This window comes from Lepidochelys kempii, chromosome 1 (genome assembly GCF_965140285.1).
Source record: "Lepidochelys kempii isolate rLepKem1 chromosome 1, rLepKem1.hap1, whole genome shotgun sequence".
Taxonomy (NCBI): domain Eukaryota; kingdom Metazoa; phylum Chordata; order Testudines; family Cheloniidae; genus Lepidochelys; species Lepidochelys kempii.
The window spans coordinates 217,363,403-217,384,877 of record NC_136380.1 but is presented as its reverse complement, the minus strand read 5'-3'; the positions used below and the strand labels follow the sequence as shown (position 1 = coordinate 217,384,877).

Here is a 21,475-nt window from a genome sequence, read left to right as displayed (position 1 = left end):
AGCCAAGATGGTCAGGGACGCAATCTCATGCTCTTGGGTGTTCCTAAACCTGACTCCCAGCAGTTGGGTCTGGATGAAAGGGGATGGATCACTCAGTAATTGCCCTGTTCTGTGCATTCCCTCTGAAGCATATGGTACCAGCCAGTGCTGGAAAACAGGATATTGGGCTAGATGGACCATTGGTCTGACACAGTAGGACTGTTCTTATATTCTTATGACCAAACTACCTTCTCTTCACCATCTACAGGGGTGGGAAAGTACATCTTTCTGTAGTCTGTACAGAGCTGTATTAATCTTTGGTTAAATAATCTCATTTGAGCTTATTATTTGATAATCTTGAATCGTTATTAAATGCAAACTTGCAACATTCTATATGTGGAAAATATCTCGTTTTAATACATAATGTGAAATGCTTATGTACAATAAAAGAATGTGTGGAGTATGTCCTCCAAATTTAGAAGATTATAAGGGATTTTGTTGGTTTTCATTGTAAATAATTGCTGTGGTCTAGCAGTAATAGGAATTGTCTGGCACAAGGAAGAAGAAATGTTAAAAGATGTAAATCAGGGTATAACCTGGGAAAGTGACAGAAATTGCTTAAAAGGGGGGATCCTAATTGATAGTAGGGACTAAAAATGAAATACTGTCCTTGAAATGAATAAACAGCCTCCAATAAGAAAATAATTGAACAAATTTGTTACACACAAAGCATGTACTGAACACCAATGGAAGCAGCAAGCAAACTGAAAGAATAGGAATAAGAGGATGTCCCTTACCCTCTTAGGAGCCCTGAAACTAGAATATATAAACTGTATTTTTAGTAAAAAATTCTCCTTTAGTGGCATAAAATCTCTGTCACTTCAGATCCAAACTGGTTCAATGTTAGCACTGGGAAGTTATTTCAAAACACTAGCTAAGTCATTGTGAGCTTTTTGATACACACTTTCAAAAATAGGAGCTTAAAGTTAGGTCTGCTCTACACTACAGACCTATACCTATGTCACTCTAGGGTGTGAAAAATCACAACCCAAGTAATGTAGTTATACGAATCTAACCCCCCATGGAGACAAAGCTATGCTGGTGAGAGAGCTTCTCCTGTCAATATAGCTAGTGCCTCTTGGGGAGGTGGATTAACTACACTGATGGGAGAGCTCTCTGCAGTCGGTGTAGAGCGTCTTTATTAAAGTGCTTCAGCAGTGTTTTAAATGTAGACTTGTCCATAGGCTCTGTCAAGGTTCCTTCCCCACTCTGAACTCTAGGGTACAGATGTGGGGACCTGCATGAAAACCTCCTAAGCTTACTTTCACCAGCTTAGGTTAAAACTTCCCCAAGGTACAAACTATTTTACCCTTTGCCCTTGGACTTCCACTGCCATCACCAAACGTTTATCTGGGTTTATTTTTATTAGGAAAGCATTGTTTGGAAATGTCTTTCCCCCCAAAATCCTCCCAACCCTTGCACCCCACTTCCTGGGGAAGGTTTGGTAAAAATCCTCACCAATTTGCATAGGTGACCACAGACTCAAACCCTTGGATCTTAAGAACAATGAAAAAAGCTTCAGGTCTTACAAGAAGAATTTTAATAGAAGAAACAGTAAAAGAGAAGTAACAATAAAAAGAATCACCTCTGTAAAATCAGGATGGTAAATACCTTACAGGGTAATTAGATTCAAAACTTAGAGAATCCCTCTAGGCAATACCTTAAGTTACAAAAAGACACACAGACAGGAATATCCATTCTATTCAGCACAGCTTAATTTCTCAGCCATTTAAAGAAATCATAATCTAACGCATATCTAGCTAGATTACTTACCAAGTTCTAAGACTCCATTTCTGTTCTGTCCCTGGGAAAAGCATCACGCAGACAGAGCGAGCCTTTGTTCCTCCCCCCCTCCAGCTTTTTAAAGTATCTTGTCTCCTCACTGGTCATTTTGGTCAGGTGCCAGCGAGGTTATCCTAGCTTCTTAACCCTTTACAGGTGAGAGGATTTTTCCTTTGGCCAGGAGAGATTTTAAAGGGGTTTACCTTTCCCTTTATATTTATGACAGGCTCTGAAGCCTATATTTTGGCATCTTAGGGTGGGTATTGTAAAAGCACTGAAATGATTTAGGAGCACAAGTCTGATTGAACTTGGCCTGCAAATCCTGGTGAAGGAGAATGCCTGGGTCAAAGCATACAGCTCCTGTGACTGGGGGCAGTTCGCTCTGTGGGAGGGTGGTGGTGGTTGCAGGTATAGGATGGGCTACTGGCCGGGCAGTCTTGTGTCTGAGTTTGTGTTGCTCTCACACTAAGGGTGTTACTGAGATGCTGACTTGTCCTTTTCAGCCTCAGAGAAACCAGCACAGCACAATCACTCTAACAATTTAGCAGGAGAAAGTAAAGAGCTAGCAATACAGAAATACAAAATCTGATTGACATTGAAAAGAGCAATTGCAATTAAGAAAATACCATGATTTAATGTAAAAAATCCATTTTTAATTTTTGGAAAAATCAAAAATATTGATTTGTATCAGCTTTTCTGGGGGCTCCCCATACCTCTGGAATGACTTGTCCCCAGCCCTAGGGCTGCTCTGGAAGGTTTGGCACTGCGAGGGGGAGTTACCTGATGTTTATGGTGATGTCAAAGGTCCTGTGAGCCTTGATGCTGTCACACGTCTCAGGGACCGTGTGCACCTCCAGCGCGAATGGTGCCTCGCCTGGCTTGGGGAGCACATTGTACCTCAGGCTGGTCTGGAAGAGAATACACAGTTCTCTGTGTCTGTCCATCTGTCCCTCTCCTCTCTGCTCTTCTCCTCCATCTCCTCCCCTCGGCTCAGTTTCATTCTTTCCTTTATCTCTTCTCTCTCTCTCTCCCCATTCCCCAACTCTCTCTGTTAACTCTCTCTCCTCCTCACCTCTTTCTTATATTCTCCTCCTCTTCCGCATCTCTTCCTCTCTATTCCTTCCCTCCCTCCCCTCCCCAATCCACCCCATCATGCCATCTCCAATGGGAATGATACGGGCTCCCCTCAGCAGCAGCCTCTCCCTCTCCCCCTGTCCCAGGGTCCCATACCTGCACGTAGACACATCCTTCTCCTGTCACCCCCATGCTGTAGTCCCCTGGCACCTCTGGCAGTGCCATACGCTGGAGCAGCAGACGGTTCGTGTGATCCACCTGGAACTGGGCCTGGAACTTCCCTGTGGATTGCAGGGTCACTGTGGACGCTCCTCCTCTCTTGGCATAGGTGGAGACTCCATATCGGGATAGCGCCTGGAGCGCCACCACTGTGTCCTGCCAGACAAGAGATAGGCCCAGGTGCCCAAGGGAAAGAATGAGCCATTTCTATGGGCCTGGAGCCCCCACTCCACCAGCTCTTCCTACACAGCAGTGCCCTGATTTTCCCATTTTCACTCATCACTCCCACAAGCCATTCACTCTATTCCCTTGGGCCCAGATTCTCAAAGGTATTTAAGCACCTTTCTCCTCCTGAAAGCAGCCAAGCATCTAAGTACCTTAGGGAACCTAGGCCTTGGTATCTCTGACACTTCACCACAGGCATCTGAGGAAAGATGCCAGCACCTTTCCCTGAAGGACCAACCTGAAGGGATAGCTCAGGATCAAGTGAAATGGGAGCTGCCTGTGGCTCAGAGAGGACCATAGTGAGGCAGCCAGGAGGCTCAGTAATGGAGTATGAGAAAGTCTTACAGCCCTTTGGGTATCAAGCCAACCAGGGAAATGGTGGAACATGGGGCCAATGATTGGTCCTGTCTAGAGAGGTCGTCTCCTGAGGTCCCAGCCTCCAAGTACCAGCATGGCCTGTACCCGCTCAAAGGGGGAGGTGGCATCTCCTGTTTGGTTGTCACTCAGGATGGCGCTTCCTCCCCTTTCCAGGTGTGTCTGGAAGTGACTGGCTGCTGCTGCTTCTCTGGGGAGGCCTCAGCTCCCGAGCTGAATTGGCCTGGTTGGATGGGGTCAGTGCTGGGAGAAGCTGGGGATGGCACTGCACTACCTTGCGAGTGCTCAGGGCGACTCTTCTGACCTCCATACACAGGAGCATCACTTGTCCAGTCTCCTGCCTCATAAGCCCCCCTGGGCCTGTGAGGACCTGATGTAGCCATGCTCTATGCTGTGACTATCCCATTATCTAAACTAAACTATACAGCCAGGGGAATGCTACCCCTTCCCTCTCCCCAGGTCAGCCTTCCCCTCCCCCTGGATTATTTGTCTGTCTCCTGCCCTTTCCTGTCTGCCTCCCACTCCTGCCCTGGATGTCTGAGGCTTGGGAGGGGAATAGATCACCTGGGTGGAGGAGAAGCCCCCATTGGGATTCTGCTGCTTGCTGATCCACTTTGCAATTTGAGTTGCTAATGACAGGTCTCCTTGGGATGGTGCCGGCCGCGTGGTGAGGTAAGCGAGGAGCACATAGGACGTCATCTCCACCTCGGCAGAAGGAGCACGGGGGTGATAGAAGGGGAGATCTGCCTCCGGCTCCTTCCCAGGCCTCTGCCAGTGAATGGAGCCATCTGCAGTGGGAGAAGGAAGAGGGAGGGCAGGAGAGAAGGAAATACAGATGCTTAGTACATGCCATTTCTAAGGGGGTTATTGACCTGCTGCTGCTGCGGGTGGGAGAACAGAGCCCCCCGTGCTAGTCTGGCATATTGTCATGAGACTCAAAAGGATTAAATAGTCCCTCACTTGTTGATCTGGTAGAATTATACAAATCTTGTGGTATGAACACTCAGTGACTAATCAGGCTGCCACCTCTGCCACCAATCACACTTGGAGTTGCAGCTAGCAAGAGATGTTAAGAGTAACAAGAAGGGTTTCTTCAGGTATGTTAGCAACAGGAAGAAAGACAAGGAAAGTGTGGGCCCCTTACTGAATGAGGGAGGCAACCTAGTGACAGAGGATGTGGAAAAAACTAATGTACTCAATGCTTTTTTTGCCTCTGTCTTCACGAATAAGGTCAGCTCCCAGACCGCTGCACTGGGCAGCACAGCACGGGGAGGAGGTGACTAGCCCTCTGTGAAGAAAGAAGTGGTTCGGGACTATGTAGAAAAGCTGAACAAGCACAAGTCCATGGGACCGGTTGCGCTGCATCCGAGAGTGCTAAAGGAGTTGGCGGATGTGATTACAGAGCCATTGGCCATTATGTTTGAAAACTCATGGCGATCAGGGGAGGTCCCGGATGACTGGAAAAAGGCTAATGTAGTGCCCTTCTTTAAAAAAGGGAAGAAGGAGGATCCTGGAAACTACAGACCAGTCAGCCTCACCTCAGTCCCTGGAAAAATCATGGAGCAAGTCCTCAAGGAATCAATTCTGAAGACTTAGAGGAAAGTGATCAGGAAGAGTCAGCATGGATTCACCAAGGGCAAGTCATGCCTGACTAATCTAATTGCCTTCTGTGATGAGATAACTGGCTCTGGATGAAGGGAAAGCAGTGGACGTGTTGTTTCTTGACTTTAGCAAAGCTTTTGACACGGTCTTCCACAGTATTCTTGCCAGTAAGTTAAAGAAGTATGGGCTGGATGAATGGACCATAAGGTGGATAGAAAGCTGGCTAGATTGTCGGGCTCAACAGGTAGTGATCAATGGTTCCATGTGTAGTTGGCAGCCGGTATCAACTGGAGTGCCCCAAGGGTCGGTCCTCGTGCCAGTTTTGTTCAATATCTTCATAAATGATCTGGAGGATGGTGTGGATTGCACCCTCAGCAAGTTTGCAGATGACACTAAACTGAGAGAAGAGGTAGATACACTGGAGGGTAGGGATACGATACAGAGGGACCTAGACAAATTAGAGGATTGGGACAAAAGAAATCTGATGAGGTTCAACAAGGAGAAGTGCAGAGTCCTGCACTTAGGACGGAAGAATCCCATGCACACTACAGACTAGGGACCGATGGCTAGGCAGCAGTTCTGCAGAAAAGGACCTAGGGGTTACAGTGGACAAGAAGCTGGACATGAGTCAACAGTGTGCCCTTGTTGCCAAGAAGGCCAATGGCATTTTGGGATGTATAAGTAGGGGCATTACCAGCAGATCGAGGGATGTGATCGTTCCCCTCTATTTGACATTGGTGAGGCCTCATCTGGAGTACTGTGTTGTTTTGGGCCCCACACTACAAGACGGATGTGGGAAAACTGGAAAGTGTCCAGCAGAGAGCAACAAAAATGATTAGGGGACTGGAACACATGACTTATGAGGAGAGGCTGAGGGAACTGGGATTGTTTAGTCTGCGGAAGAGAAGAATGAGGGGGGGATTTGATAGCTGCTTTCAACTACCTGAAAGGGGGGTTCCAAAGAGGATGGATCTAGACTGTTCTCACTGGTAGCAGATGACAGAACGAGGAGTAATGGTCTCACATTGCAGTGAGGGAGGTTTAGGTTGGATATTAGGAAAAACTTTTTCACTAGGAGGGTGGTGAAACACTGGAATGCGTTACCTAGGGAGGTGGTGGAATCTCCTTCCTTCAAAGTTTTTAAGGTCAGGCTTGACAAAGCCCTGGCTGGGATGATTTAGTTGGGGATTGGTCCTGCTTTGAGCAAGGGGTTGGACTAGATGACCTCCTGAGGTCCCTTCCAACTCTGATATTCTATGACTCTATGACTCTGTGCCTACATCCCCTTTATCTTATAAAGGGACATCCCAGGAATGGACAATAGCAGCCTTTATTGGGCTCTTTGATCCAAAAAGTGTGAGGTCACTAAGTGGCCCCAGGCGCTCAAGGCTGAAGGGTTACAGCAGTGACGGTCACACCCCACTCCAGCAGGGTGAAGAGCCCATAAGTCCTTCTCTTACCAGCACAGTTCCAGTTCTTCCTGGGATTTCCTGGGACATCAGGACCCTTTTTTGGGCCCCCCCAGAATGATCTGTTTTTTCATTTGATCTGTCCAAACATCAGGCTTCTCCTCTTCGTTTGTCTCTTGCTGTAGGGAGCAGATGTCACTCTGTGCAGACCAGGGGCCATCGCTCCCATGGAACGAGTGTCCAGAGTGAGGAGCAGCGCTTGGAGTGAGGAGTGGAGCGGAGCCAGTGAAGACACCGGCAGAGCTGTGCTATTGCTCAGTGGGAATGGTACCATTTATTCAGGGGTTCAGGATATGCTCACTCACAGCACTGAGGTATTGGGGGACCCCCCAGATACACCTGTGTCACTGCAAAGTCAGGCACCGGCAGCCCTGGCCCCAACTCATGTTTTTTAAAAGTTTCCTTTGTCTTTACATGAATATTTCAGCGCCTTTTTTTTTAAAAAAGCCACCATCAAACCGTCCCCCAAGAACTAGCCCTAGGGAAAGGGGACTCAGCCCCAACTCTTTCTGCCCTGGTGATGCCCCCTGTCTGGGGAGCTGTAAGGCATCTGCTAGTATCCTAAAATGTGCCCCTTGATGCTTCTCCCCATTTATGCCCCTTGGACCAAACCATCCTCTGCCTCACCTACTGCCCCCTGAGCTGCTCTTGGCGCTGGCCCGCTCCTGGGCTGCTGTAGACAGCAGAGCCTGCGGGGGGTGGAGGAAGCTAGATGCCACTGAGATGCTTCCTCCCCCTGCAACAGACTCCCTCCTCAAAATGGGCAACAGTCCATTGGTGGTGGTGGGGGGAACAGGAATCCTCCTGAGGCAAAGGGGGAGAGGAGGGTAGAGACGGCCTGGACCCAAAGGAGTGGGGAGAGGGAGAGGGAAGGAGAAACCAGGGGAGAAAGAAAGAAAAACCTTGAGTGAGAGATCCTAGGGAGGAGGGCAGGAAAGGGAGGGAGAGACACTCAAGGAGGGTGGAAGGGAGAGAAGACGCCTCTAAGACCTGGCCAATACACAGATTCTGTGCCACGACAACTATTTTGGCTAGGGCTGTGACTTTTCTACTGGTACCTCTAGTCTGGGCACGGTTATACCAGCATAAAGGTGCTTTGTACTGGTAGAGCTGTAAGGGAACAGTTCTACTGGTATGAACACCTTCACACTGCTATAACTGTGTCCACACTGGGGGAATCGCACTACTTTAACTATACCAGTACAGCTACAGCAGAACGACTTTTATGTTTTAGACAAGGCCGGAATGTTCATTTACCCTGGGGAAATGCTCTGTGCTAGAAAAGAAAAAGCATTAATCAACACGCTGGTCAACAGTACTCAGCACCTAGCATAGTCAGGGATGGTTGGGCTTATAAATGCATTTACTGTTTGTAAGCTTAGTCTATGGGGCGCCCTCAGGTGAGCCACAGGCAGCTAATGTGATTGGGTTGGCCATGACCAGCTGCTGTTTTTCACCCCACCTGACCCTGTCTAGACTAGATGCTGAGTTGTCTTTAGCAGTCTGTCAGCTAATGCACTTTCTAACACAGTGAGTTTCCTCACCTGCATGAGGCCTATGAGTGTGGGGCTGAGGCTCTGTGTTTGTGGGGGCTGGGGCGGGGGACAGAGAACCCAAGTGTCTGTTGTGAGGGGAAGGGAACTTGGAGTGTGCGTGTGCTGGGACTCTGCATAACAAGTCCCATGTGCACTAGGATTGTGGGCAGCTTGTGTGTGTGTATGAATAGCTTTCGGCTGGGGGAGAAGGAGCCTGTGTGTGTGAGTGGATCCTGAGGCAACCTGGCATGTGCTTGTGCATTACCTTGTGCCTGGGGCAGGTTGGAGTGCGTGTGTGGGCAGAGAGATTTGGGGGGTGCAAGGCAGCAGGACAGTATGCCTGTGATTTTGTGGGCTGGGAAGTAGGGAGTATGTGAGAACTTTTGGTGTGGGAGGCAGGAGAGAGATTTGGAGACTTGGGGGAAGGAGGAAGAGAGCACAAGGAAAAGAAAGGAGAGACCAGCTATTTCTCAGTATAGAAAAGAGGAAAATGGACTGAAACAAACAGAGGAAAAGCTAACAACTCCGGAGTAGAGGAAGGGGGCAAATGGAGGGAAGGCAGGGACAAGGGAAAGGGCAAATACAAGGGAGACAAATGCAAAGGGAATGTTGATATTTTACCTAATAGGTAGGTTGGATACTGAAGGGTGAATCAATGACCCAGTTTAAAAGAACAAGGGGTCCTTAAAAGGGCAGGGATACAACATGCTGTGAGGTCAGAAATGTGCCAGGGCCCTGGCTGCCTCTCTCTCAGTCTTGTTTCTTCATGTCAAATAATGTTCTCCCACCTGGTCCTGGTCCCTCCTAACTTTCCCCTGCTATGATTTCCCCTCTGAGCACCTGTATATGATTCTCAATATATGGTCACCTTACAAGCGGGGGATGTAGGGCCCGTGGGATGGGATTCAGAAGAAGGGGCTGTCAGGAATTCTCACCTTCTTTCAGAGCTTCCTTATCAAGCGAGTCCAGCAGTGCCCTGCGCTTCTCCTCCCTCCCCACCAGGGCAAAGGCGTAGGCCAGTAGCGCCCTGGTGTACACGTGGTTTCCTCCCTGCTCTGCGGCCGTCTCCAAACAGAACAGAGCATTACGGACCACAGAGTGCTGTGTTGGGAGAGAGACATGAGCTGAGAGGGGGAGGGGAGAGGTCACCATGGCAGTGAATTCAGTCTATGAGCTCAGCAGACAGGAAACAATATGCACTTTTTCCATTTTATGAAGTATTTTTTCCAGACTTTCTGACACATGGGTAACTCAAAACAATAACTGATCTTTCAGAGCCAGATTCCCCAGGACACTGTCTCGCTTTCACCACTCCAGCAATGCGTAGTGGCTGGTTTACAGCTGCTTTGCATCAGTAGGCTGGCACTAAGTACCCAGAGTGAACCAGTGAGTTTGGCCCTTCACGTTTGGTGAATGGCAATGGTGTACTGGGGAACCTGGCCCTTTAAATTTGTCCTGTGGTCGGTCCTTACTTAGAAACATTTGAAAAGCAAAGTTTGGAATCAGACATTCCCCGTAATGACATTCCAAGGGATACCAATGTGCGCAGGTCCATACGCGGCAGGACAGTTCATCTGTTTTCGTCAATGGCTGAGAATGGAAAGTCCAGCAGACAGCCCCATCTTCAGTGGCTTGAAACTTTTTCAAAATGTTTTGATCTGAACCTTCCTACCCCTTGGTGTCTGCTAAGCTAGAGGTCTTTCTGGGAAGTTGGAGAGAATCAGCTTAGCTGGTTTTGAGACAGGAAAGCCTGAAAACAAAATGCCTTGGGGTTTATACTCCTTCTACCGGAGAAGGGCTTAATCAGGACATCAACTTTCCTTAATTAACTACAGGGGATCAGGTTAGTCTAATGACAGTGGAAGGGAACTGGCTGCCACTTCATCAGGACAACGTTAACAAGTAGGCCATGTAGGGCCACATCCACTTGTCTTGTCCGACCGCAGCCAGTAGCAGCACACATCTAAAGCCTGGTCTGGACTCAAGTTACAGAACTCAGGTTTTCTGGGCACAGCCTGGCACACGTCCACACTCAACTTGCCTACTGACAAAAACCCTACACTTTTGGGGGCATACTGACTCCCTTTTCTGGAGTGGCATAAGCCCCATTCCAGTGGAGTTATATCTACACAGTGGTCAGGTGCATGTTCACCGGAAGTACCAGTGTAAGCGGTCTTTCCACTGCAGTCCCACAGTGCAACTTTCTCTTTAGCAGAGACGGTCTGGCAGCTCTTTTGAACCAAAGGGTCCCAATGTTGGGAAGCCCGCCTGGCTTTTACACAGTCAGCACATTCTCCACAGCCACAGCTATTCCTGCTACTTGCTACCTTTTCCCACATGCTGATTTGAACATTTCCCACAAGCACAGTGAAAGCTACGCAGCAAAATTTCCCCACAAGGCAGTGCCACTGAAAGTGGCACAGAGGACACTGGGATGCCTACCCACAATGCACCACACTTTTGCCAATCTGGCCTGATAGTAGGTGAACACAATGCATTGGCACAAGTGGCCCAGTGTGAACTCACTGCACCAAAATAGTCTTTTCGGTTGCACGCTGATCATAAAACTTTTAGCAGTGCGACTTTTGGGTGTGGAGCAGACCTAACAGAAGGAGAACAGAAATCAACCCTTGATGGGGACCCATTTGGCTGGTGCCAACTGCCAAGGGGTTAAGTGTTATTTACCCAAGTGTTCAATATCTGTAAAACTCGGAGCTGTAGGCTTGTAAGAGAGGATCAAGCAAACACCAGCTCAAAAAAGAAAAGGAGGACTTGTGGCACCTTAGAGACTAACCAATTTATTAGAGCATAAGCTTATGCTCTAATAAATTGGTTAGTCTCTAAGGTGCCACAAGTCCTCCTTTTCTTTTTGCGAATACAGACTAACACGGCTGTTACTCTGAAACCAGCTCAAAAGTTTTAAAATAAAGATCATATAAAAGGATTAGAGATGAGACAGAGCCAGCGCCCTGGACTGGAAGAGAAGCTGCAGGGAAATCCAATCCCAGATTTGGACCTCAATTTAAAGTCTTTTCTGACTGGATTTCCCCCTTTTTTAAAGGCTTCTCTCTCAAGATGGGAGCTGGGGACCCCCAAGTTGGCAGCCTATGTCTGGCTTGAGGGGTTACAGGTACGTACAGTGATGGGCAGAGGAATCTCCAGCAGTGCGATGGTGATGTAGGCAGAGAGCGTGACCTCATCGTCCACCCCGCCCTGCAGGGAACCACAGAGAGAGACATTAACCCTGAAACCCCGCCCACTGGCCCCTCTTCCCAGGGGTGTTCTACATCCCTGTTCTTCCCACACTATGGTAGCTTCCATGTATCTGCTCCTCTTCTCCCTTCCCCTGCCCATGGTCGCTCCATGTATAGTATGGTACCCCCTGCTCTTGCCTCCCTTAGTAGATCCCATCTGCCCCAACCCCATGTGCGGCAGTGGCTGAGCTGTTCCCATGAGGAGTTGCACGCTCTCTCTGTGTCACTGGAGTCCTGTATGGGTCCCATGATGCCCATGGGAAGCTGGCTGGGCAGATACGTCACCTTTATGGCATTGTTCAGGAGCGTCCCGGAGCTGCGGAAGCAGCCGTTGTCCTTCTGCTTGCCAGCGAGCCAGGTCAGGGCGTCCTGGATGTGCTTCTCCTCGATGAAGATGTGAGAGCGGGCCTGCGCGAAGGACTTGAGGACGAAGGCCGTCAGCCTGCGGCAGAGAGTGGGCAACAGTGAGAGCTCCTTCCCATGCCCTCTGCTCGCTGGAGGGGTGGGGTCTTGGGGCATCGCCAGCCTGAGGGGAAGCAGCAGGGGCCGGAGAGCTGGTGGCCATGGGTCAGGGAACCATTAGCTCACTCAGCCACCTACTGACGTGCAGCAGAGCCTGGCGGCAAGACCCAGCAGTCGTCTGACAGGGCACAGCTAAACTGCCCGTTTTAGGACAGGAAGTGAGCCAGCTTCCTGTGTTGGTTTCAAATGGCTGGGGCACAGTTTAGGGGTGGGTTTAGGGGGTGGTTGTCCAGAACCCTTGGGAGAACAGACCTCAGAATCTTCAGTGACCAGGAATGGCCAGGACGCTGGCTCTGCACTTTCTTATGATAAAAACAGCAGCACAGCGCCCCCTAGCATCAGACTGGGGTCAGCACTCAGAGGGAGAATGCCCCTTACTGAGCCACCCACCCCGCTCCCTGCAGCACAGCGCCCCCTAGCACCACACTGGGGCAATAGAGTCAGTAGTGGCAGAGGGAAGAGCAACCCCTACAGAGCTGCCCACTGCCACTGCCTGCAGAACCTGTTTGTTCACCCGGCAAGGCATTCACTAAGCATTGAGGGGCTGTGATGGCTCCACCCTCAGTTACCAGCCTCTTCATTATCCTGAGGGCAGTGGTGGCCAAACTTTTCTGGTTGAGGATCAAACACGTAATTTCAGAAAGGTCAAGTATCCATAATCAGGACTTCGGGGAGGATTCTCTGCCCTGTTCTGACCCTTGCACACTGCTCAGGTAATACAAAGGGAGCTGAAACTACTAGCAAGTCACCCAGCAGGGCAATCTTTGGCCGGCACTTTTATGCCATCCTCCCTATAGCCTCTGGTACAGAAAGTGAGTCGCTGGAGTGTACAGTGTTCTGGATACACCTAGCTGATATATGGTCCTCAGGGGACTGTGGCCAGCTGGAGCAAGTTAGAACAGACCCCAGGCTGCTCTAACCTGAGCTGAGCAGGGAATGAGGAGGCTGTAAATGGTTATTAATCCAAAATCAAAGGCCTCTACCACATAAACTAAAGGAGATCTCCCTTCCCTACCACCTCTCATAGTTGTCTTATCCCACATCATCAGCTCTAGAGCTCCTCCCCTCTCCTCTGCACCTTCATGATCAGCACCTGTTAACAATGGGCAAGCACCAGGTTATATCGAGAAGGGAAAGAATTCAGCAGCACTGAAATCTTACCAGGTGTTTCCTGATTGCCCATGTTGTGGCCCAAATGTGCTGTAAGAGCCGTCCAGGTGTTTGTACTTCAGCTGTGTCTGGTAACCTGAAAGGGAGAATGAAGTTGTCTTTTACTGCAATAAAGACCAGCTGTAGATGTCAGCCAGGAAAAGAGAATTTTCAGCCCTGTCTACACACAAACATTCTGCTTGAATTATACCAGTAGTGTTAAAATGCAGCGAATCCCCCTGTGTGGATGTAGTTATGATAGCATAAAAATGCTAATACCATTAGAGCTTGTTCCCAGATGAGAAGGGGGTAGAACTGCATCCACACTACGGGTTGTACTAATTTAATTATTTTGGCAAAATATCACCTCCTAACTGAAATAGTTACACTGGTACAAAGCTGGGTTTAGATCAAGTCTGAGACCCAGAAGCAGGTCCGATGTAGAGTACACAAGCCAGGCAGGCCTCCCATTCCTAAAAATACCCTCAGTCTCTCAGCAGAGAAGCCTTGGTCTTCTATTAGGTATTAAATGAAGGTAAAGGCAACAGGGTTATGATGTGCATCTACTAGCCACCTTATACCAGGTTCAAGGATCCCTTTGCAGCACCTAAAATAAATGGGAAGACTGTCTCTGAAAGATTGCTGAATCTCATTAAAAACAGGGTGGAGCAGAAATGGAGAATGAGGAATAATCAAAGGTGTGACCCAAAGTGGGGCTGTTCTGAAAAGTGACTATGTGGAAAGGGCCCCTTTTCACTCAGCAGCTCTGCCCTGCATGTGTTCAGAGTCATGGCTACTGGCTTTACTGGCAAAGGTCATGTCCACATTAGGAATAAAGGAGCATTACCAACATTGCTAGCTATCATGTGTTTAAATCCTAACACAGACAAGATATGTGTAGTTTCACACGTTAGCTGGTCGAGTTAACCTTAGCGAGGAGCCTAGAGTTTACCTTGATCAACTAACATGTATTAAAACTACAAGTCGGCTAAATGTGTTACAAACAGACAAATCTCCACTAGTGAAAACAAGGCTTAAACCCAGATGTCATAAACATACAGCAAAGGGCAGTATAAAATCCCTCCTTTACCCGTAAAGGGTTAAGAAGCTCAGCTAACCTGGTTGGCACCTGATCAAAAGGACCAATAAGGGGAGAAGGTTCAAATCTGTGGGGGAAGGTTTTTGTTTTGGGCTTTTGTTGTTCTCTCCAGAGATAAAGAGAGAAACCAAGCAAGTAATCCAGCTCCTACAGAATGATACATCCAAAATTACAGAAATTGTAAGTAATAGCAAGGAAATGCATTAGAGTATCTTTTGTTTTAGCTTGTGAATTTTCCCTATGCTAAGAGGAAGGTTTCTTCCTGTTTTTTTGTAACTTAAAAATTTTGCCTAGAGGGGAATCCTCTGTGTTTTAAATCTTATTACCCTGTAAAATTATTTTCCATCCTGATTTTACAGAGGCATTTCTTTTACTTTTTCTCCTTATAATAAAAGTTCTGTTTTTAAGAATCTGTCCTAAAAACCCAAGGGTCTGGTCTGTGCTCGCCTTGTTTATGCTCAAGCCTTCCCAGGAAAGGGAGTGAAGGGACTTGGGGGGACATTTTGGGGAAACAGGAACTCCAAGTGGTCCTTTTCCTAAATCTTTTTCTAACTCACTTGGTGGTGGCAGTGATACCGATCCAAGGACGGGAAGAATTTGTGCCTTGGGGAAGTTTTTAACCTAAGCTGGTAGAGATAAGCTAGGGGGTCTTTCATGAGGGTCCCCACATCTGTACCCTAGAGTTCAGAGTAGGGAGGGAACCCTGACACCAGGTTTTGCTCCATTTACTGCTGCCAGAGCTGCAGAACCAACCCAGCTCTTCTTCTCTGCCTTGCACGTCATCAGCAGAAATGCACCCAGTGCACCCTGTGCAGTTCACCCAGTGCAGTGCAGTACCCAGGCTGTGTCATTCAGTCATTCATCCACTTGGACCCATCTTCTCCCATCGAGCACTTCCAGAGAGTAGAGTTCTCTACATTCCTAGATGTCACCCTAGATCTAAGCATGCTACTGTGCTCTGGCACCCCCTGTTGGGAAGTGATCTATTGTAACACCAACCATTAAAGGAGTAACTCCTCAGCGTAGCTCCTGGGAAAGGGAACCGCTTTCCTCTGGTGCGGAGGGGGTGGGAGGTGTCAGAGGCCCTGGTTCAAAGGTGTGTGTGTGATGAGGGGTCAGCTGTGACAGTGCTGCCAATACACTGGTGGCTAGGAAAGGCTTATAGGCCACCTGGGAAGCCGAGTCTGGTTTGCTGGGGTAAGAGTGAATTACCACTGGGCTACACACTGGGGAGCAATGGGATGACAGGGCTGAGAAGGTTCAAGTGGGTTCCCCCCGAGAGACAGGTGGTCCCCTCAGTCCATCCATCCTTCCCAGTGGAAGCATTATCTGAGCAAGGCGGACACAAAAAGCTCCCAGCACGACCTTGGAAGGGAGTAAGTGAAGAAATAAAAGCCCCGTCCCTCCTCACCGCTGACTAAGTATCCGACAGCCTTGGATTTGGTCTCCTCGCTCAGCTGCCCCGTCTTATTCAGATAGTCCAGGACGTAGATGTTGGGGGCAAACAGGACCATGTTCTGCTCCCCGCAGCCGAAGGGCATCTGGAGAAGCTGCTGCAGGTTCTGCATGGCTGTGCCCAGGATATCGCCTGGGGATGGAGACACAGGGAGTCAGTGTGGCCCAGCCGCCTGCCTGCGGAGGCAGAGTGCACCGCAGAGCAAGGATGCTAATGTGAGACATCCGTAACAGGCTTGTGAGATCACAGGCAATAGGAGGGAAAGAGAGACACACACACAACCCAGAGAAAGGAGGAGACAGAGAAATATGCTCTGAGAGAGAAGGGACACATGAAAGGCAAAGTGAAGGGCGTGCTGCTGGAAGGACAGATGGGAGCACTAGGCTGGATGAATAGCTAGAGACGTGGGCCCAGAGGCAGAGGTGGGGGGAAGGAGAGAGAAAAAGGGGTGAAGTGCTAGCAAGAGACTACAGCAGTGGGCAGCTGGGGGATAAGTGGAGGGGCTGTGATGGGTACACAAAGGGGTGAGGAGTGGAACGGGTAGAGAGACCAGAACCGTCAGGAAGGGGGAGAGAACGGCAGCAGCACCCCCAGCTGGGCTCCTCGGACTGCCTCACTTACCCAGCACTGAGAAATAGGCTCTGGCCGAGCCCTGCACCACGTTCTCTGGGAGCTTCAGGGGCATTAGCTGCGGCGCTGTTTTTCCTAGGGAAAAGTGACATAGATGGGCTTGTAGTAAAATCCCCCCCTGTGTAGCAGTGAGCAGACCCCAGCACAGGAGCTAGGATACTGCCCCTGCTGCTGTCTTTCCCCTGGCACTGCACAGGGGCTCCCTGCCTTTAGCAGCTCCATTCCTCCATAGTTTTATAGTGAACCCATCTCCAACTCCCCTCTCAGGAGTGGATCCCCTCTCCTGCCACCCCAGCCCTCCACATGGAGCGAGGTGTCACCAGCTGGCGAGACACGGGAACTGTAGTCTCCAGCTCTTTCTCTGGCACCTTCCAGTTTGTAATTTCACTCCATGGAATCACAGAGTGAGAGAAGGGGAAAGCCCCATTAAATCTCATCTAGCCCATCTTCCCAGCACCCGGGTCAGGAACGTTCCCTAAGACCTACGCTTCCAGCCCTTCCCTTGGGCGCCATTCTAGACCTTCAGTGTTAGGAAATGTTTCCTCGTTATCCAGCTGGAGGTGTCCCACTTTCTTCAGTCCCATATTACTGCTTCTCGTTATCTCTTCCCCTCGGACACCCGAGGTTTCCACCCTTCCCTTTGCAGAGGCAAGTCAGGAGGGGTGGGGCTCTTACCAGCTGCACAGAGCAGGAAGTTGTAGGTCGTTTCCTTCTCAAGCCCTTCAGGCTTTGGGTTGGGGAGGAAAAGGGAAGGGGAAGGAAAATGAGAAAGGTGAGAACCTGCAGAGACATTGAGCACCCGGTGGCAGAAACATCTGGGCAGGGGTGATGGGGAGAGATGGGGAGAGGGGAAAATGCTGGGGAGAAGAAAGAAAGAAAGAAAGAAAGAAAGAAAGAAAGAAAGAAAGAAAAGGAAGTGAATCAGAGAAAGAGGGAGACTTGCAAATTCTCATGTAATAATAATTCTCATAAAGCCAGCAGATAATAGTTGGAAATCAGCTACTAAGAAGTTATTGCCTCCTCACTCCCAAGGGGAGGATATTGCAGTGATCTACCATGGGTGATTAGTTGCTGTTAGCACACTGTAAAACATGGGCTTTGCTTGTGATACAGAGAGAACTTCCAGCTTTACACCAGGTGCTGGTGCTGATGATATGCTGTGATGCTAATGAAGTGAGGTAGGGGCTCAATCCTGCCAAGTGTTTAACTTTAAGCCTGTTTGAGATCAATGGGACAACTCATGTGCCTAAAGTAAAGCAAGCTTTGCCGAGTCAGGGCCAAAGCGCTCAGTGTCATGAAATGACATATTGTAATGACTGCAGGGCCACCTAGAAATTCACCATTACACACTGTGGCCGATTAGTCCTGTAGGGCTACAGTAGGGATAGAACTCAGCTCCTCTTGCTCCAAAGGCCCAGACCCCCATGGCTTGAGCGAAGGAAGAAGCCCTGTTATTTATTGAGATGATCAGAACAGTTTTGACTAAAACTCACGAACTAAATGTTGTGAAAAAAGAGGGTTTAGTCAAATAAATTTTTGTTTTTGAAACACACCCCTCCCCCGCAATATTTTAGTCTTAGAATAGTCGGTTTTCCTCCTTTTTCCAACTTTTGCCAGGTAGTGAATAGTAGCCAAGTGTGAAAAGTGGGCTTTCCCCCTCGTTCTTCACCCACTTAGCATCCAGGTCCATCCCCGCAGCCCTGGCTCTGCTCCAGCCCTAGCGCTAGCCCAACCCAGACCTGGAGGACACTGCGCACCGGGTGCATTGCGCATCGCCCCGGCCGGCTGGAGGGAGAGGCACAGCAGTGGCAGAGCGGTGGAACGCCAGATGCATGTGCCCTGTACGCACGCAGCAGTAGGAGGAGGGCGGGCGGGGTGGCTTCGGGGTGGCAGTGGCAGAGGAGATCCCCAGAAAAGGTCAGCCTGCCGTGCCATCTCGAGGAACTGGGCCCGGCATAGGGCCGTGGGAAGGGATGGGTGCTGGGAGCTGTGTGCAGTGGAGAGCGGCATCTCCTTCCAGAGCTGTGGGCACATGTGAGACCCCTGGGGGCCCCTAGCCAGAGCATCCGTCGCCCCCCGCAAGGCCAGCCGGAGGAGATGGGACCCTGATTCCTCCTGCTCCCCCTCTCCCTCATCATTGCTCACACACACAAAGTCGGGGCCCACCCAAATGTCCCATGTTAGCTACACCACTGCTGTGCCAATGCTTAACTACCCTTATAGTTAGAAAGTTTTCCCTAATATCCCACCTAAATCTCCCTTTCAGCAATCTAAGCCAATTACTTCTTGTCCTTGGTGGATATGGAGAACAATTGATCACCGTTCTCTTTATAACACATATTATTCCTGGGGGAATTCTGCACCAAAACTTTAAAAATTCTGCATACAATATATTAAAATTCTACATATTTTATGTGTCAAAATTACGCAATTTAATCATACCCGTTTCAATTATTTTGGTAATTTATTTCAACTAAAATACAATGGATGGAGAATAGAAGTAGGGATCATTGGAGAAAATCCCCAAACCTCTTTGTCTAATAGTAATGTAGCTAGGCTTGACCCTTTATTTCTAGTTATTAGTCAACATATAACAATGTTATATGCAGCCATATGTTCATATTACATCACAGGCAACTGAAGAGCAAGTGAGGGCTGGGGAATCAAACTCATAGTTTATATTGGCTACTGACCATCTCCAGAAAGGTCAGAAGTAAACAGTTAATGGTGTACATTTTGATAGGAAAATGTTTCAGTCCAAAAATTTAGACCAGTTCTAATCACTCAAGCACCATAAGTATTTATAAGGCCATACTGTCATTTACAAATGGGCTCCTTTACACCACTCTGGCAATGTGAAGGAGCCTTAAAACTTTTACACCTGCTTTATGCTCCTGGGGGAATTCACTAAGAATGGGAACAAATAAGCAGGCAGGTTGTTACATTATGCTCTGCCTCAGGGGTCAGCCTGCCTCACACCTTCCTCCAAACACCCCAAAGCCCTGCCCCTCCATGCTGGGCCTGTCGCAATAGCAAGCCAGAGGGACCGAGTCTCTCTCATTCGTTCGCTTGCTTTCTCACCTGCCCGGGCAGTCCTCCCCGCCCCCCACCGTGCTGATTTACATCTCCTCAGGCTGCCAGGGACGGGGGAGTGACTGCACTTCCCTTTGCTTCCCCTCAGAAGTCATTTTTCTGTGGAGAACCAAAGAAAACTGCAGACAACATGGTGCAGAATTCCCCCAAGAGTAACATATTTGAAGATTTTTATCTTGTTCCCCCTCAGCCTTCTCTAGACTAAACAGGCCAAATTCTTTCAACCTTTCCATACAGATCAGGTTTTGTAAACCTCTTATAATTTTTGTTGCTGTCCTCACTCCAATTTGTTCATGTTTTTCCTAAAGTGTGGCACCCAGAACTGCCACAGGACTCATTCTTACCTTGAAGCTTACAGAGTTGTTTTTTCTGGGTTGATACAATAATGTGAATCGTACCTTTGCCTTACTGAAAAAGCGGGATGCATTTCTGTAACTCAGAGAGGAGCTGCAGTGTTAGATCACGTGTTACTGCTTACATCAAACAATTTAAAAATGATTAGTGCTTTCCTATAATGGAGAGAGGAGTGGCCACCTTCTATCATGTGATATTGCTCTGATCAGACTATGTAACAAATTATCACTACTTCCCTATTACACAGAATAGCTATGGAGGTTTATATTATGAGATATTGTTTAGGCTGGCTGGGTGTCATGTCAAAAAAAAAATATGGGAAAAGCCAGGGGTTCCTCATCACAAAATATGTAAGAGACACAAATTTATAGAAAAATATGCAAACAAATCATTGGCTCACATTACCTTGAGCATTTTTTAATTTTTTGCAACCAAATGATTTAAAATAAATAATGATAATTCACTAATCATTCACAAATGTTTTAAAATGCAGTCACTTTCCCATATTCCACTACACTGGTCACATCAGCACAAGATTTGTTACAGTTCCTGGAACTGTCCTGTTTGGGAATGGGCCGGCAAGGTTTACAAGTAGATCTGGGAGAAATTTTTTGGAAAAGCTTGTTTTTCGCAGTAAAATGAGGATTCAGATTGACAAAAACCTTTTTCACATTTGTGCTAAATTCACCAAATTGTTTTAGTTAAAAAAATCAAAACATCTTGTCTGGACATTTTCTAAACCAAATATTTAGATTTTTCAATTCAATATTACTTTTTAAAAATTTTAGTTTAATTTTATGTTGAAAAAAAGTAAAACAAGTTCAAAAAACAACAATATGATTCATGTCAGGTCATTATCAAACTTTTTGTTGGACTTAAAACTACATTTTTTGTCAGTTTGGGTTCATCAAAAAACCCTGAAACATTTGGGTTGGCCCAAAACGATTCTTTTTTTGATTTTTCAGTTGGCCAGCAAACCAAAAAATCAGTTATTCGCACAGCTCAATTTACAAGGACCACGGTCCACATTCACAGCTGGTGTAAATCCGCAGAGCTGCCTTGAATTGAATGGAGCTATGCCAGTCTACACTGCTGAGGGCTTGATCCCATGACTCGTTATAGACAAAACCGAAAAGTCATGGTTTCTGTCCCAAAAGACATGGCTGTGGCAAACCTATAACCTTTACTCATTATTTCAATCACACGGTGCAACAAGGTACCAGTATTTTCCTGTAAGGAGTGATGCAGTATTACAGTTTATATTGGCCAATGTAGAGACTTATCACTGCTTCCCTTTACAGCATTAGACAATGTCTGATCATATGAAGTCATTAAGGCTTCCCTGTAAAACCAAGAAGACCTGCAGCATTATATCAGTTGTCACGACCCAGCAGTAAGTTATCATGGCTTCTCTATTCCACAGAGACTAAACAGCCCACCTACCTCCACTAACAAATGTTTGATCACCGTGTCCCTCCGCCCTTTGTCCAGGGACTCCACTACCTCGTTCCCGCAGGGCAGATCTGTCTTCAGGGCCTCAGCGCTCACTGAGAAATTCACAGTCCCTGGAACAAAGAAGGATAAGTGTTCTGCCAGGC

The 21,475-nt window shown here is 48.1% G+C and overlaps 1 protein-coding gene across 2 annotated transcripts in view; it reads right to left on the bottom strand.

Moving 5' to 3' along the window:
- The window catches only part of LOC140898790 (alpha-2-macroglobulin), a 57,985-nt gene that overhangs the window by 9,049 nt on the left and 27,461 nt on the right, over window positions 1–21,475 (bottom strand). For both annotated transcript variants that reach the window (XM_073313187.2, XM_073313198.2), the window contains 11 exons: window positions 21,321–21,442; window positions 17,106–17,157; window positions 16,422–16,505; window positions 15,756–15,932; window positions 13,258–13,342; window positions 11,860–12,016; window positions 11,459–11,533; window positions 9,256–9,421; window positions 4,279–4,502; window positions 3,052–3,270; window positions 2,602–2,729 (listed from right to left, as the gene is read on the bottom strand). In XM_073313187.2, coding sequence (XP_073169288.1) covers window positions 2,602–2,729; window positions 3,052–3,270; window positions 4,279–4,502; window positions 9,256–9,421; window positions 11,459–11,533; window positions 11,860–12,016; window positions 13,258–13,342; window positions 15,756–15,932; window positions 16,422–16,505; window positions 17,106–17,157; window positions 21,321–21,442 — 1,489 coding nt within the window. The remainder of the gene's footprint in view (window positions 1–2,601; window positions 2,730–3,051; window positions 3,271–4,278; window positions 4,503–9,255; window positions 9,422–11,458; window positions 11,534–11,859; window positions 12,017–13,257; window positions 13,343–15,755; window positions 15,933–16,421; window positions 16,506–17,105; window positions 17,158–21,320; window positions 21,443–21,475) is intronic.